The sequence below is a fragment of the Cardiocondyla obscurior genome, linkage group LG14, assembly GCF_019399895.1.
Source record: "Cardiocondyla obscurior isolate alpha-2009 linkage group LG14, Cobs3.1, whole genome shotgun sequence".
Lineage (NCBI taxonomy): Eukaryota > Metazoa > Arthropoda > Insecta > Hymenoptera > Formicidae > Cardiocondyla > Cardiocondyla obscurior.
In genome coordinates, this window is record NC_091877.1 from 28,651 (window position 1) to 44,756 (window position 16,106).

Genomic DNA, 16,106 nt, shown 5'->3' on the forward strand with positions numbered 1-16,106 from the left:
TTATTAATCGAATCGTTTCATGAATGTCAGTACTAATGCTGTGTTTCTATTGGTTGAAATTGATCGAATGACATTTTACACTTTTTTCTTGCGTTATTTATAAATTTTTGTATTAAATTATATTTTGCACGTCAATTTACAACAATTTAATGATATTTATTAAGTTTTTTTACAATATTTTATTAATCGAATCGTTTCATGAATGTCAGTACTAATGCTGTGTTCCTATTGGTTGAAAATAATCGAGTGACATTTTGCACGTGTTTTTGGCGTTATTTATAAGTTTTTATACTAAATCGTATTTTGCAATTTAGTTTACCACAATTTAATGCTATTTATTAATTATTTTTACCATATTTTATTAATCGAGTCGTTTCATGAATGTCAGTACTAATACTGTGTTCCTAATGGTTCAAATTAATCGAATGACATTTTACACTTCTTTTTTGCGTTATTTATAAGTTTCTAAACTGAATCGTATTTGGCACGTTAATTTACAACAATTTAATGATATTTATTAAGTAATTTTACAATAGTTTATTGTTTGAATCGATTCATGAATGTCAATATTAATGCTGTGTTCCTATTAGTTGAAATTAATCGGTTGACATTTTACGTTTGTTTTTTGCGTTATTTATAAGTTTTTATACTTAATCGTATTTTGCTCGTTAATTTACAACAATTTAATACTATTTATTAAGTATTTTTACATTATTTTATTAATCGAGTCGTTTCATGAATGCCAGTATTAATGCTGTGTCTCCATTGGTGAATATTTTACGCAAAATATTTTATGCTTATTTTATTCGTTTGTGGAAGATCAACTGTTTCCTCGAGTGTCCGGTTGGATTTTTTAACAAATTTAAACCGTCTTTTTTATTCCCACAAAGTGCCAAGACTGTGCATCAACGGAAACTAATTTTTATAAAAGTTTTAAAAGTGACAGGTATGTGTTATTGATTAAAGTCAGAAAAACAAATATTTCTATTTGTTTTACAGGCTTTAAACTTTATAGGCAAAAGATACGTGACGGCAGCTAACCAACGAGACCATCCGGAGTTCCGAGGAAGCTGCAGAAGTCCCTCTGACCATTTCTGGTACAAGAGAAAATTCCTCGACTTACCCAGTACTCCAGATAGCACTAACACTTTGCAGAGTGAATTCAGGTATGTCATGCGTTAGAATTTAATTAGAGCACCCTCCTCTATCGTGAGGGACCGATTTTAGATTGCTCGAGAGCCTCAGTTAATTAAAAAGTGAGAAAATTGTCAAAATATAACTTTAACCTCAATGTGTCACTTATGAGATATTTAGTTTTAATTTAAAAATACTTGTGCTTTATTTACAGGTTTGGCGCTTTGGGGACGAAAGGTTCGCGACGAAAACTAACCAAAGAAACCGTCCGGAGACTCGTGGAAGCCGCAGAAGTTCCTCTGACCATTCCTGGTACAAGAGAAAATTCCTCGACTTACCCAGTACTCCAGATAGCACTAACACTTTGCAGAGTGAATTCAGGTATGTCATGCGTTAGAATTTAATTAGAGTACCCTCCTCTATCGTGAGGGACCGATTTTAGATTGCTCGAGAGCCTCAGTTAATTAAAAAGTGAGAAAATTGTCAAAATATAACTTTAACCTCAATGTGTCACTTATGAGATTTTTAGTTTTAATTTAAAAATACTTCTGCTTTATTTACAGGTTTGGCGCTTTGGGGACGAAAGGTTCGCGACGAAAACTAACCAAAGAAACCGTTTGGAGACTCGTGGAAGCCGCAGAAGTTCCTCTGACCATTCCTGGTACAAGAGAAAATTCCTCGACTTACCCAGTACTCCAGATAGCACTAACACTTTGCAGAGTGAATTCAGGTATGTCATGCGTTAGAATTTAATTAGAGTACCCTCCTCTATCGTGAGGGACCGATTTTAGATTGCTCGAGAGCCTCAGTTAATTAAAAAGTGAGAAAATTGTCAAAATATAACTTTAACCTCAATGTGTCACTTATGAGATATTTAGTTTTAATTTAAAAATACTTGTGCTTTATTTACAGGTTTGGCGCTTTGGGGACGAAAGGTTCGCGACGAAAACTAACCAAAGAAACCGTCCGGAGACTCGTGGAAGCCGCAGAAGTTCCTCTGACCATTCCTGGTACAAGAGAAAATTCCTCGACTTACCCAGTACTCCAGATAGCACTAACACTTTGCAGAGTGAATTCAGGTATGTCATGCGTTAGAATTTAATTAGAGTACCCTCCTCTATCGTGAGGGACCGATTTTAGATTGCTCGAGAGCCTCAGTTAATTAAAAAGTGAGAAAATTGTCAAAATATAACTTTAACCTCAATGTGTCACTTATGAGATTTTTAGTTTTAATTTAAAAATACTTCTGCTTTATTTACAGGTTTGGCGCTTTGGGGACGAAAGGTTCGCGACGGAAACTAACCAAGGAAACCGTCCGGAGACCCGGGGAAGCCGCAAAAGTCTCTCTGACCATTCCAGGTGCAAGAGAAAATTCCTCGACTTACCCAGTACTCCAGATAGCACTAACATTTTGCAGAGTGAATTCAGGTATGTCATGCGTTAGGATTTAATTAGAGCACCCTCCTCTATCGTGAGGGACCGATTTTAGATTGCTCGAGAGCCTCAGTTAATTAAAAAGTGAGAAAATTGTCAAAATATAACTTTAACCTCAATGTGTCACTTATGAGATTTTTAGTTTTAATTTAAAAATACTTCTGCTTTATTTACAGGTTTGGCGCTTTGGGGACGAAAGGTTCGCGACGGAAACTAACCAAGGAAACCGTCCGGAGACCCGGGAAGCCGCAAAGTCTCTCTGACCATTCCTGGTGCAAGAGAAAATTCCTCGACTTACCCAGTACTCCAGATAGCACTAACACTTTGCAGAGTGAATTCAGGTATGTCATGCGTTAGAATTTAATTAGAGCACCCTCCTCTATCGTGAGGGACCGATTTTAGATTGCTCGAGAGCCTCAGTTAATTAAAAAGTGAGAAAATTGTCAAAATATAACTTTAACCTCAATGTGTCACTTATGAGATTTTTAGTTTTAATTTAAAAATACTTCTGCTTTATTTACAGGTTTGGCGCTTTGGGGACGAAAGGTTCGCGACGAAAACTAACCAAGGAAACCGTCCGGAGACCCGGGAAGCTGCAGAAGTCCCTCTGACCATTCCTGGTACAAGAGAAATTCCTCGACTTACCCAGTACTCCAGATAGCACTAACACTTTGCAGAGTGAATTCAGGTATGTCATGCGTTAGAATTTAATTAGAGCACCCTCCTCTATCGTGAGGGACCGATTATAGATTGCTCGAGAGCCTCAGTTAATTAAAAAGTGAGAAAATTGTCAAAATATAACTTTAACCTCAATGTGTCACTTATGAGATTTTTAGTTTTAATTTAAAAATACTTCTGCTTTATTTACAGGTTTGGCGCTTTGGGGACGAAAGGTTCGCGACGAAAACTAACCAAGGAAACCGTCCGGAGACCTGGGGAAGCTGCAGAAGTCCCTCTGACCATTTTTGGTACAAGAGAAAATTCCTCGACTTACCCAGTACTCCAGATAGCACTAACACTTTGCAGAGTGAATTCAGGTATGTCATGCGTTAGAATTTAATTAAAGTACCCTCCTCTATCGTGAGGGACCGATTTTAGATTGCTCGAGAGCCTCAGTTAATTAAAAAGTGAGAAAATTGTCAAAATATAACTTTAACCTCAATGTGTCACTTATGAGATATTTAGTTTTAATTTAAAAATACTTGTGCTTTATTCACAGGTTTGGCGCTTTGGGGACGAAAGGTTCGCGACGAAAACTAACCAAGGAAACCGTCCGGAGACCTGGGGAAGCTGCAGAAGTCCCTCTGACCATTCCTGGTACAAGAGAAAATTCCTCGACTTACCCAGTACTCCAGATAGCACTAACACTTTGCAGAGTGAATTCAGGTATGTCATGCGTTAGAATTTAATTAGAGTACCTTCCTCTATCGTGAGGGACCGATTTTAGATTGTTCGAGAGCCTCAGTTAATTAAAAAGTGAGAAAATAGTCAAAATATAACTTTAACCTCAATGTGTCACTTATGAGATTTTTAGTTTTAATTTAAAAATACTTCTGCTTTATTTACAGGTTTGGCGCTTTGGGGACGAAAGGTTCGCGACAAAAACTAACCAAGGAAACCGTCCGGAGACTCGGGGAAGCCGCAGAAGTCTTTCTGACCATTCTTGGTGCAAGAGAAAAATCCTCGACTTACCCAGTACCACAGATAGCACTAACACTTTGCAGAGTGAATTCAGGTATGTCATGCGTTAGAATTTAATTAGAGTACCCTCCTCTATCGTGAGGGACCGATTTTAAATTGCTCGAGAGCCTCAATTAATTAAAAAGTGAGAAAATAGTCAAAATATAACTTTAACCTCAAAGTGTCAGTTATGAAATTTTTAGTTTTAATTTAAAAATACTTCTGCTTTATTTACAGGTTTGGCGCTTTGGGGACGAAAGGTTCGCGACGAAAACTAACCAAGGAAACCGTCCGGAGACTCGGGGAAGCTGCAGAAGTCCCTCTAACCATTCCTGGTACAAGAGAAAATTCCTCGACTTACCCAGTACTCCAGATAGCACTAACACTTTGCAGAGTGAATTCAGGTATGTCATGCGTTAGAATTTAATTAGAGTACCCTTCTCTATCGTGAGGGACCGATTTTGGATTGCTCGAGAGCCTCAGTTAATTAAAAAGTGAGAAAATTGTCAAAATATAACTTTAACCTCAATGTGTCACTTATGAAATTTTTAGTTTTAATTTAAAAATACTTCTGCTTTATTTACAGGTTTGGCGCTTTGGGGACGAAAGGTTCGCGACGGAAACTTACCAAGGAAACCGTCCGGAGACCCGGGGAAGCCGCAAAAGTCTTTCTGACCATTTCTGGTGCAAGAGAAAATTCCATTTGCTAGTTAGTTTACAACAATTAATGCTATTTATTAATTATTTTTACAATATTTTATTAATCGAATCGTTTCATGAATGTCAGTACTAATGCTGTGTTCCTATTGGTTGAAATTGATCGAATGACATTTTACATATTTTTCTTGCGTTATTTATAAATTTTTGTACTAAATTATATTTTGCACGTCAATTTACAACAATTAATGCTATTTATTAATTATTTTTACAATATTTTATTAATCGAATCGTTTCATGAATGTCAGTACTAATGCTGTGTTTCTATTGGTTGAAATTGATCGAATGACATTTTACACTTTTTTCTTGCGTTATTTATAAGTTTTTATACTAAATCGTATTTTGCAAGTTAGTTTACAACAATTAATGTTATTTATTAATTATTTTTACAATATTTTATTATTCGAATCGTTTCATGAATGTCAGTACTAATGCTGTGTTCCTATTGGTTCAAATTAATCGAATGACATTTTACACTTTTTTTTTGCGTCATTTATAAGTTTCTAAACTGAATCGTATTTTGCACGGTAATTTACAACAATTAATGCTATTTATTAATTATTTTTACAATATTTTATTAATCGAATCGTTTCATGAATGTCAGTACTAATGCTGTGTTTCTATTGGTTGAAATTGATCGAATGACATTTTACACTTTTTTCTTGCGTTATTTATAAATTTTTGTATTAAATTATATTTTGCACGTCAATTTACAACAATTTAATGATATTTATTAATTATTTTTACAATATTTTATTAATCGAATCGTTTCATGAATGTCAGTACTAATGCTGTGTTCCTATTGGTTGAAAATAATCGAGTGACATTTTGCACGTGTTTTTGGCGTTATTTATAAGTTTTTATACTAAATCGTATTTTGCAATTTAGTTTACCACAATTTAATGCTATTTATTAATTATTTTTACCATATTTTATTAATCGAGTCGTTTCATGAATGTCAGTACTAATACTGTGTTCCTAATGGTTCAAATTAATCGAATGACATTTTACACTTCTTTTTTGCGTTATTTATAAGTTTCTAAACTGAATCGTATTTGGCACGTTAATTTACAACAATTTAATGATATTTATTAAGTAATTTTACAATAGTTTATTGTTTGAATCGATTCATGAATGTCAATATTAATGCTGTGTTCCTATTAGTTGAAATTAATCGGTTGACATTTTACGTTTGTTTTTTGCGTTATTTATAAGTTTTTATACTTAATCGTATTTTGCTCGTTAATTTACAACAATTTAATACTATTTATTAAGTATTTTTACATTATTTTATTAATCGAGTCGTTTCATGAATGCCAGTATTAATGCTGTGTCTCCATTGGTGAATATTTTACGCAAAATATTTTATGCTTATTTTATTCGTTTGTGGAAGATCAACTGTTTCCTCGAGTGTCCGGTTGGATTTTTAACAAATTTAAACCGTCTTTTATTCCCACAAAGTGCCAAGACTGTGCATCAACGGAAACTAATTTTTATAAAAGTTTTAAAAGTGACAGGTATGTGTTATTGATTAAAGTTTAAAGTCAGAAAAACAAATATTTCTATTTGTTTTACAGGCTTTAAACTTTATAGGCAAAAGATACGTGACGGCAGCTAACCAACGAGACCATCCGGAGTTCCGAGGAAGCTGCAGAAGTCCCTCTGACCATTTCTGGTACAAGAGAAAATTCCTCGACTTACCCAGTACTCCAGATAGCACTAACACTTTGCAGAGTGAATTCAGGTATGTCATGCGTTAGAATTTAATTAGAGCACCCTCCTCTATCGTGAGGGACCGATTTTAGATTGCTCGAGAGCCTCAGTTAATTAAAAAGTGAGAAAATTGTCAAAATATAACTTTAACCTCAATGTGTCACTTATGAGATATTTAGTTTTAATTTAAAAATACTTGTGCTTTATTTACAGGTTTGGCGCTTTGGGGACGAAAGGTTCGCGACGAAAACTAACCAAAGAAACCGTCCGGAGACTCGTGGAAGCCGCAGAAGTTCCTCTGACCATTCCTGGTACAAGAGAAAATTCCTCGACTTACCCAGTACTCCAGATAGCACTAACACTTTGCAGAGTGAATTCAGGTATGTCATGCGTTAGAATTTAATTAGAGTACCCTCCTCTATCGTGAGGGACCGATTTTAGATTGCTCGAGAGCCTCAGTTAATTAAAAAGTGAGAAAATTGTCAAAATATAACTTTAACCTCAATGTGTCACTTATGAGATTTTTAGTTTTAATTTAAAAATACTTCTGCTTTATTTACACGTTTGGCGCTTTGGGGACGAAAGGTTCGCGACGAAAACTAACCAAGGAAACCGTTTGGAGACCCGGGGAAGCTGCAGAAGTCTCTCTGACCATTCCTGGTGCAAGAGAAAAATCCTCGACTTACCCAATACTCCAGATAGCACTAACACTTTGCAGAGTGAATTCAGGTATGTCATGCGTTAGAATTTAATTAGAGTACCCTCCTCTATCGTGAGGGACCGATTTTACATTACTCGAGAGCCTCAGTTAATTAAAAAGTGAGAAAATTGTCAAAATATAACTTTAACATCAAAGTGTCACTTATAAGATTTTTAGTTTTAATTTAAAAATACTTCTGCTTTATTTACAGGTTTGGCGCTTTGGGGACGAAAGGTTCGCGACGGAAACTAACCAAAGAAATCGTCCGGAGACCCGGGGAAGCCGCAGAAGTCCCTCTGACCATTCCTGGTGCAAGAGAAAAATTCTCGACTTACCCAATACTCCAGATAGCACTAACACTTTGCAGAGTGAATTCAGGTATGTCATGCGTTAGAATTTAATTAGAGTACCCTCCTCTATCGTGAGGGACCGATTTCAGATTGCCCGAAAGCCTCAGTTAATTAAAAAGTGAGAAAAAATTCAAAATATAACTCTATCAATGAATTTTAAAATTAAAATAATTATTTAGATAAAACTTGGGCACTCTACTAGCTGTAATACAATCGAATTAGAGTCAAAATATTAACTTAGAACATTCAAAATCATTAATTTTAACAAATTTTTATTATAATTTATAAAACATACATGTTACTTTTTATAAGTTAATTATTAATATTTTCCATAAACTTACATACTTCAAACTTTGTGGGGCAAAAATAGAATGAAGAAACTGTAATGGAATGCCAACAAGACTCTTGAGAAAGCAGCAAAAATCTCCCTCACCAAGAATAGATCACAGTAAAAATTCTGCGGCCTTCCAGATATTCCAATCATCATAAAACTGAAATATAAATTTATTTACAGTTAGAAGAAATATTACATTGTAATTACAACACTCTACTACATTAAATAAAACCGAATTAAAGTTAAAAATTGAACTTGAATGCCTGAAAATAATTTTTTTAAGAGTAACACTTCCATTAACCTATAACACATACCTGTCACTTTTCAAACTCTTAATAAAAATAATTCCCGTCGTTGTACAGGCTTGGCACTTTTTGGGCAGCAAAAGGAAGCTTCAAAATTAATAAGAAATCCAGCGGGACCGTCGTGAATGCTGCAGAACATTTTTCACAGAGTTCTGAAGCACAGTGAAACTTTTGTGACCCTCGCAGCATTCCAGTCACCACAAAACTGAAATAAAAATTTATTTACAGTTAGGAGAAATATTACATTGTAATTACAACACTCTACTACATTAAATAAAACCGAATTAAAGTTAAAAATTAAACTTGAATGCCTGAAAATAATTTTTTAAGAGTAACACTTCTTTTAACCTATAACACGTACCTGTCACTTTTCAAACTCTTAATAAAAATAATTCCCGTCGTTGTACAGGCTTGGCACTTTTTGGGCAGCAAAAGGAAGCTTCAAAATTAATAAAAAATCCAACGGGACCGTCGTGAATGCTGCAGAACATTTTTCACAGAGCTCTGAAGCACAGTGAAACTTTTGTGACCCTCGCAGCATTCCAGTCACCACAAAACTGAAATAAAAATTTATTTACAGTTAGAAGAAATATTACATTGTAATTACAACACTCTACTACATTAAATAAAACCGAATTAAAATTAAAAATTGAACTTGAATGCTTGAAAATAATTTTTTTAAGAATAACACTTCTTTTAACCTATAACACGTACCAGTCACTTTTAAAACACTTATAAAAAATAGTTCTCGTCCATGTAGAGCCTTGGAACTTTTTGGGCAGCAAGAAAAAGATTCAAATTTGATAAAAAATCCAACGGGGCACTCGAGGAATACGCAGAACTATTTTCACAAGCTGTAGAAGTGCAGTGAAACATCTGTGACCCTCGCAGAACACCACTCACCAAGAATCTGGAATATAAAATTTTTCACAGTTAAGAGAATAATTTAATTGTATTTAAAACATTCTAGTACACTTAAGTAAACCGAATTTATGTCAGAAATTCAACTAAGAAGCTCCAAAAAAATTTATTTATGAATATCTCAACTTTTAACCTAAAACACATACCTGTCACTTTTAAAACACTTATAAAAAATAGTTCCCGTCCATGTAGAGCCTTGAAACTTTTTGGGCAGCAAAAGAGAGGTTCAAATTTGATAAAAAATCCAACGGGGCACTCGAGGAAAACGCAGAACTATTTTCACAGACTATAGAAGTGCAGTGAAACATCTGTGACCCTCGCAGAACACCAATCACCAAAAAACTAAAATATAAAATTATTTACAGTTAGAAAAAATATTAAATTGTAACACGAACACTGTAATACATTAAATAAAAACGATTTTAAGTTAGAAATTTAACTTATAAGCCTGAAAATAATTTATTTAGATGTAACTTTACTATTAACCTAAAACACATACCTGTCACTTTTAAAACACTTATAAAAAATAGTTCCCGTCGATGTAGAGCCTTGGAACTTTTTGGGCAGCAAGAGGGAGGTTTAAATTTAATGAAAAATCCAACCGGGCACTCGAGAAAAACGCAGAACTATTTTCACAACTTGTTCAAATGCAGTGAAAAATCTGTGACCCTCGCAGAACACCAATCACCAAAAATCTGAAATAAAAAATTATTTACAGTTAACAGAATAATTCAATTGTATTTAGAACACTCTACTACACTTAAATAAACAGAATTTTAGTCTGAAATTTAACTTAGAAGCCTGAACTCACTCTGCAAAGTGTTAGTGCTATCTGGAGTACTGGGTAAGTCGAGGATTTTTCTCTTGCACCAGGAATGGTCAGAGAGACTTCTGCAGCTTCCCCGGGTCTCCAAACGGTTTCCTTGGTTAGTTTTCGTCGCGAACCTTTCGTCCCCAAAGCGCCAAACGTGTAAATAAAGCAGAAGTATTTTTAAATTAAAACTAAAAATCTCATAAGTGAAACTTTGAGGTTAAAGTTATATTTTGACAATTTTCTCACTTTTTAATTAACTGAGGCTTTCAGGCAATGTAAAATCGGTCCCTCACGATAGAGGAGGGTACTCTAATTAAATTCTAACGCATGACATACCTGAATTCACTCTGCAAAGTGTTAGTGCTATCTGGAGTATTGGGTAAGTCGAGAATTTTTCTCTTGCACCAGGAATGGTCAGAGGGACTTCTGCGGCTTCCCCGGGTCTCCGGACGATTTCTTTGGTTAGTTTCCGTCGCGAACCTTTCGTCCCCAAAGCGCCAAACCTGTAAATAAAGCAGAAGTATTTTTAAATTAAAACTAAAAATCTTATAAGTGACACTTTGATGTTAAAGTTATATTTTGACAATTTTCTCACTTTTTAATTAACTGAGGCTCTCGAGTAATGTAAAATCGGTCCCTCACGATAGAGGAGGGTACTCTAATTAAATTCTAACGCATGACATACCTGAATTCACTCTGCAAAGTGTTAGTGCTATCTGGAGTATTGGGTAAGTCGAGGATTTTTCTCTTGCACCAGGAATGGTCAGAGGAACTTCTGCGGCTTCCCCGGGTCTCCGGACGGTTTCCTTGGTTAGTTTCCGTCGCGAACCTTTCGTCCCCAAAGCGCCAAACCTGTAAATAAAGCAGAAGTATTTTTAAATTAAAACTAAAAATCTTATAAGTGACACTTTGATGTTAAAGTTATATTTTGACAATTTTCTCACTTTTTAATTAACTGAGGCTCTCGAGTAATGTAAAATCGGTCCCTCACGATAGAGGAGGGTACTCTAATTAAATTCTAACGCATGACATACCTGAATTCACTCTGCAAAGTGTTAGTGCTATCTGGAGTATTGGGTAAGTCGAGGATTTTTCTCTTGCACCAGGAATGGTCAGAGGGACTTCTGCAGCTTCCCCGGGTCTCCGGACGGTTTCTTTGGTTAATTTCCGTCGCGAACCTTTCGTCCCCAAAGCGCCAAACCTGTAAATAAAGCAGAAGTATTTTTAAATTAAAACTAAAAATCTCATAAGTGACACTTTGAGTTAAAGTTATATTTTGACAATTTTCTCACTTTTTAATTAACTGAGGCTCTCGAGTAATGTAAAATCGGTCCCTCACGATAGAGGAGGGTACTCTAATTAAATTCTAACGCATGACATACCTGAATTCACTCTGCAAAGTGTTAGTGCTATCTGGAGTACTGTGTCAGTCGAAAATTTTTCTCTTGCACCAGGAATGGTCAGAGGGACTGTTCTAAGTTAATTTTTAGACTCTAATTCGATTTTATTAAAGCTAAGTAGAGTGCCTACGTTTTATTTTAATAATTATTTTAATTTTAAAATACATCGAGAAAGGTTAGAAAGATCGATGTATTTGCTACGGTAGCGCCGGGAGCGTTTAGTAGACGGATATTTGTGGAACTACCAAAATCGATTCTGATATATATATGTCACCATCGATTTTGGTAGTTCTAAATTGTCAGGTTGTCAGATTCTAAGCGGCAGAAATCCGCCCGAAGAGGGAGCTAAAGTAGCTCAAATCTGCGTCTCCATCTGGCGAGTTAAATCGAAATTCAGTTAAAAAATTCGTTTGCACTGTAACATAAATCAGTCTAAGATTTTTATTTAAAAGTATAATTTTACGGAAATTAATCGCCGATTTAATTTGCAAAACTCGACGCGAGGACACGACCGTGTTTCTTGATCAAATAATAGGCGGTATAGTGAAGTGAACTAATAAAGCGATTGTAGACAGACAGATATTCCATTCTTTCGAGGAGCTACTTGCTTGACCGTTGACGTATCGATAATAAAGAAGAATATTAATTTTTCTCAGGTAAATTCCGTTGTCTTAAAGTATCCCTGTAACTTCTTATTACGATATTTATCGAAATACAATTTGGTTTTTTAGTATACCTTTTACACGATGCATAAAATAATCTCAAATGTATAAATAACCTCACTTAAAACAAAATGCAGAAAATGAGGTTATTTAAGCAAATAATCAAATTTCATTAATTCACATTTATTAATTTATTTTAATTTCTGCGCGATTTTAAAACATTCCCGGAATAAAAATTATAATAAAAAAAATTATTTCAGATTTCCAAATCTTCGGCGAGATCGTTGCAGATATATTTTCAACCTTCACTAATGTAAGTAAAGTACTAATTAGATCCAATTATTGTTTCCCGGAATCGATCTGGAAAATCGTTCATTTTTAATTTTTACCGTCTCCTTCGAACCGACATTAGTTCTGCATTTATAATTCGCAATTAGCGTAAGGACAAAAAAAAAAAAATAAAAAATGTAAGGCAAAGTTTAATGCGAAGATAAAGCAATTTTCGGTGTAATCGAGCGACAAAGCTATTAAATGTTCTGTGAAAATAACGCGCAGGCTATAATGACCCGGCATTAAAATCTCCTGACGTCACGCCTGCCCGGCGTCGATATTACTTTCCGATGATGCCCGTAAAATACCTGGGCTCTATCATCCTTGACTGAGCACACTAACACTTGCACGCATTTCACTCGTTAACCAACCAATTCGAACGTTCCAGTTCAATTTTCCGCCGTTCGCGAAATAAAATCAATTCCAGCCGCTTAATCGCCGACGAAAGTAAACGAGATGAAACGACTTCAACGACCTTTTTCCGCCGAGTGAATTTTTTTCTCGCCGCGTAGGCGCACTTACTGGCATCGAGACGCCGCTACGCGCAAAGGTCCGCTTCGACTCGATCCCTTCGCGAATAAACGCGTAATTGTTAACGCGATAATCGTAACAACAGCGACGGCGCGCCGTGGCTTTCGAGCTTAATTTTCTTTTCCGCGCCCGGCTCGCGGAATCGAATCGGCAAGAAAAGAGAAAGGGAGATACCGCGTCGATCTGGTAGCGGACGCGAAGAAAAAATTCGTCGTCCCCGCGTGGTCGCGGCGGAAATTTACGGAAGCCAAGCGCGCGTTTTGTAACGCGGAGAAACGCGTCGATGAAGCAATTTCATCCGCGATGAATGAACGTCGACGGCGGCGGGCGGCGTTATTCCGCTCCGCTCCTCGCGTTGTCGCGCCGGTCCTCGGGGCGAATCCGCGAGGACCGTAGGTGGAGGGAATCGCGCGCGCCGAGCTATCCGCGCCGTGTGCGAGTTTTGACCTTGTGGCATTTGGTACCTGTCCGTACCAGCCGGCGCGCATACAACTCCACACCCAATCCCACAAGCACGCGAGCAAAATAACCAAGTGCCCATCTCCTTCTCTCGCTCGGTCCCCCCTTTTTATCCGTCTCTCTCTCTCTCTCTCTCTCTCTCGGCCGGGCCGCTCTCGCTCGCGCGTCCGCTCTCCTCTTCTCGTCCACCTTTCCTCTGTTCGCTCACTCACGCAACGTGCGCGCACGCGTAAACCGCCCGGGCACTAATGGCGACGTAACGGGGACGTCAACCGAACCCGTGCACGAGGGGGAGGGACGGCGGCAGCAACAAAGCCCCAACGTCGCGAAGTCGCGGCTTGACCTTTGACCGCACCCGCCGCCGATCCGATCTCGCCGTGGACGTGTCCCGATTCGTGGTCGGAAGCGTCGGTGGCGATCGCTCCTTCCGGCTTCCCGCAACCTGAACGCTTTTTAACTAGGCTAACGCTGGGTTATTGACCGTTTTGCAGAAAATTATGTATAACTTATCCGCAGCTCATTAAACGGAGCGCGTTCTTATTCGCCGATTATTGCACCGCAGAAAGTACCATACTCGCCGGAATTGTAAATGAATTATCAGTCGACGTAGAATTTTGCATCAACTCGTATTGGAACACGTACAACAATTTAATTAAAAAATGAAAAAAAATTAATAAAATAAAAATTGTTGACAATTAAGTACGTAATTATTAATTTTTAAAAGAACGTATATTAATTTCTTGACAAAGCAATTGTCACTTTTGCAATCGCCAGTTATTTCTACCGAATACAATCTGCATGCGATTAACTAAAAAACTAGAGATAAGAGATCGCGGTTAAATCAATGTACGTGATGACTCGGGGAGATTCGGACGTCTTAGAAGCGAAGAATCATTTTGGTATCACGTCGCGAGCTTTTACGTTCCGAGACAATAGAAAAGGTCGCGCGGCGGCAGCGGCTGTGGCATTTACGGTGTTCGCTAATAAACGTGCTCGCGAGAAAATGCGCAACGTATCGGGCTGAATCAAAAGGCACGGATGGGTACAAGCCTCTCCTCTCGGGACAAACGGGAGGGAGGGACCGGGAATTCCACGCGAAAGAACGGCCGACCGCGTCCGTGTACGCCGCTCATTGACGACGCTCCAGCATCAGCCGTACGACTAATTGAAGATAATCTTAATCTGCACATTAAAATGTTACGTCCGCACCCGCATTATCCGTACTCTGAAGCGATATCGTCAAAAAAAAAAAAAAAAAAAATTGTTAAAAAATATAATAAAGAAATAAAATTAAGTTTCAATGGAAGAAATGTTGAACGGGAAGATCGAGTTTATTCTTTGAGTCAATATTTGATTTGCCGCTGCGAATTGTCAGTTCGAAGTCAAAGTCCCTCCCCGGCCCTTTATAAAATAAGACAACGGTGACCGGACATGATTGGACGTCAATTAAGACAGTTTGTCTGAAAATCCGCTTCGTCAGACGGCGGCAAGGCTAAGCCGGTGGCCATGCGTGCTCAACGATTTCCTCGGTATTTCCTCACCTCGCGATTTAAAGACGGTCATCGAACGCGAACGGTCATCACGCAGATTGCACGCATCTTTCATTGCGACCGCTTTACAAACTCATAATGAAGCCTCGCGGTGGGCGGACGGCGGCGTGTGTAATTTTCGGTTACATCGAGCGGAATTTTCCAAATTCTACATAATTGACGTGTGACAAACGATTCAAAGCGAGCTCTCCTCGGGGAATTCAAGAGCTCCGAGAATCACGGAGAGGAGACGCTGAAAAATAATTAACGATAACGGAAGCGTTCGGAGATCGCAATATAAAGTGTTGCGTGCCGATAATAATACAAGTCGCGGTAGTGGATATAAAACGATCAAAGTATTGACGACAACGCGAGGAGCGAGTGGCAATTGCATAATTTCAGTCTTCTCGGATTTCTGCGTACCGGGGTCAGCAGTAAAAATCAGCGATGCGGAGTACGGAACGCTAATAAATAAGTGTAAAAATTAGTTCTCGACGATACCCTTCTACTTTGAAACTTATTACGTGACTGATCAAAATATATTTTATAGACTGTCGTCTTTCATACCAGTTAATACATCATCACGTCGAGTTAAACGGCGTACACTAAAAAAAAAAAAAAAAAAAAAAAAAAGAAGAAAAAAATTGCTGTAAATGTAATTAAACGTTAAGGTTCCAGGCTGCTATTAAATCAACTGCCATAAATATTAAAATAATTACCTGACAAATTTAACTAACAAGTACCGACGTTGCTTGAATCATTTATGGTGTCTGTGGCAGCCCGCAATCTCATTTGCGATTGATTTTACAGCTTGGATTTTTTTTTTTTTGTTTCTTTCTACAAATAGTAAAATAAAAAGCAACGTAAGCGTATGACGTTTTAACTCGAGTCACTTTCAGCAAGTGGAACGACTTGAATTTCTTTTATCGTAAATAAAGAAACCGCATGCTATGCGCTTTGCAGTCCACGTGAGAAAGTTTCCACGGAAATAATTCTCTCCTTTGGCACATAATCGCATAAAACGCGTCGTCTGAATTAGGGGACTGTGCCCATGAAAAGCCGCGCGCGCGACCCTTTCGACTTTCGTTTCGCA

The 16,106-nt window shown here is 37.4% G+C and overlaps 1 protein-coding gene and 1 long non-coding RNA gene across 4 annotated transcripts; both read left to right on the plus strand.

The window, feature by feature from the left end:
- Window positions 1-555: 555 nt before the first annotated feature.
- LOC139108007 (uncharacterized) lies at window positions 556-2,546 on the plus strand. 3 transcript variants are annotated; one of them, XR_011546603.1, is made up of 6 exons: window positions 556-946; window positions 1,000-1,166; window positions 1,349-1,515; window positions 1,698-1,864; window positions 2,047-2,213; window positions 2,396-2,546. XR_011546603.1 is itself a non-coding variant. In XM_070665951.1 (4 exons), the coding sequence occupies exons 1-4, from the start codon at window positions 736-738 to the stop codon at window positions 1,736-1,738; spliced, it is 570 nt and encodes a 189-aa protein (XP_070522052.1). In that variant the 5' UTR covers window positions 564-735; the 3' UTR covers window positions 1,739-1,994. The 3 variants fall into 3 exon arrangements, 1 of the variants encoding a protein (XP_070522052.1); XR_011546602.1 differs by having other exon boundaries at window positions 564-946; window positions 1,016-1,166; XM_070665951.1 differs by lacking the exons at window positions 2,047-2,213; window positions 2,396-2,546 and having other exon boundaries at window positions 564-946; window positions 1,016-1,166; window positions 1,698-1,994.
- Window positions 2,547-3,197: 651 nt separating this feature from the next.
- LOC139107965 (uncharacterized) lies at window positions 3,198-4,448 on the plus strand. Its single transcript, XR_011546594.1, has 4 exons — window positions 3,198-3,256; window positions 3,439-3,605; window positions 3,788-3,954; window positions 4,137-4,448. It is a non-coding gene; the product is annotated as an uncharacterized lncRNA (long non-coding RNA).
- The last annotated feature ends 11,658 nt before the right edge of the window (window positions 4,449-16,106 follow it).

Excerpts from the sequence above, each read along its gene's own strand:
- LOC139108007 (XM_070665951.1), top strand. The coding sequence starts at position 736 with ATGAATGCCAGTATTAATGCTGTGTCTCCATTGGTGAATATTTTACGC. Across the intron at positions 947-1,015 it reads AAAAGTTTTAAAAGTGACAG|GCAAAAGATACGTGACGGCA; the intron begins GTATGTGTTATT and ends TAAACTTTATAG. Across the intron at positions 1,167-1,348 it reads ACTTTGCAGAGTGAATTCAG|GTTTGGCGCTTTGGGGACGA; the intron begins GTATGTCATGCG and ends CTTTATTTACAG.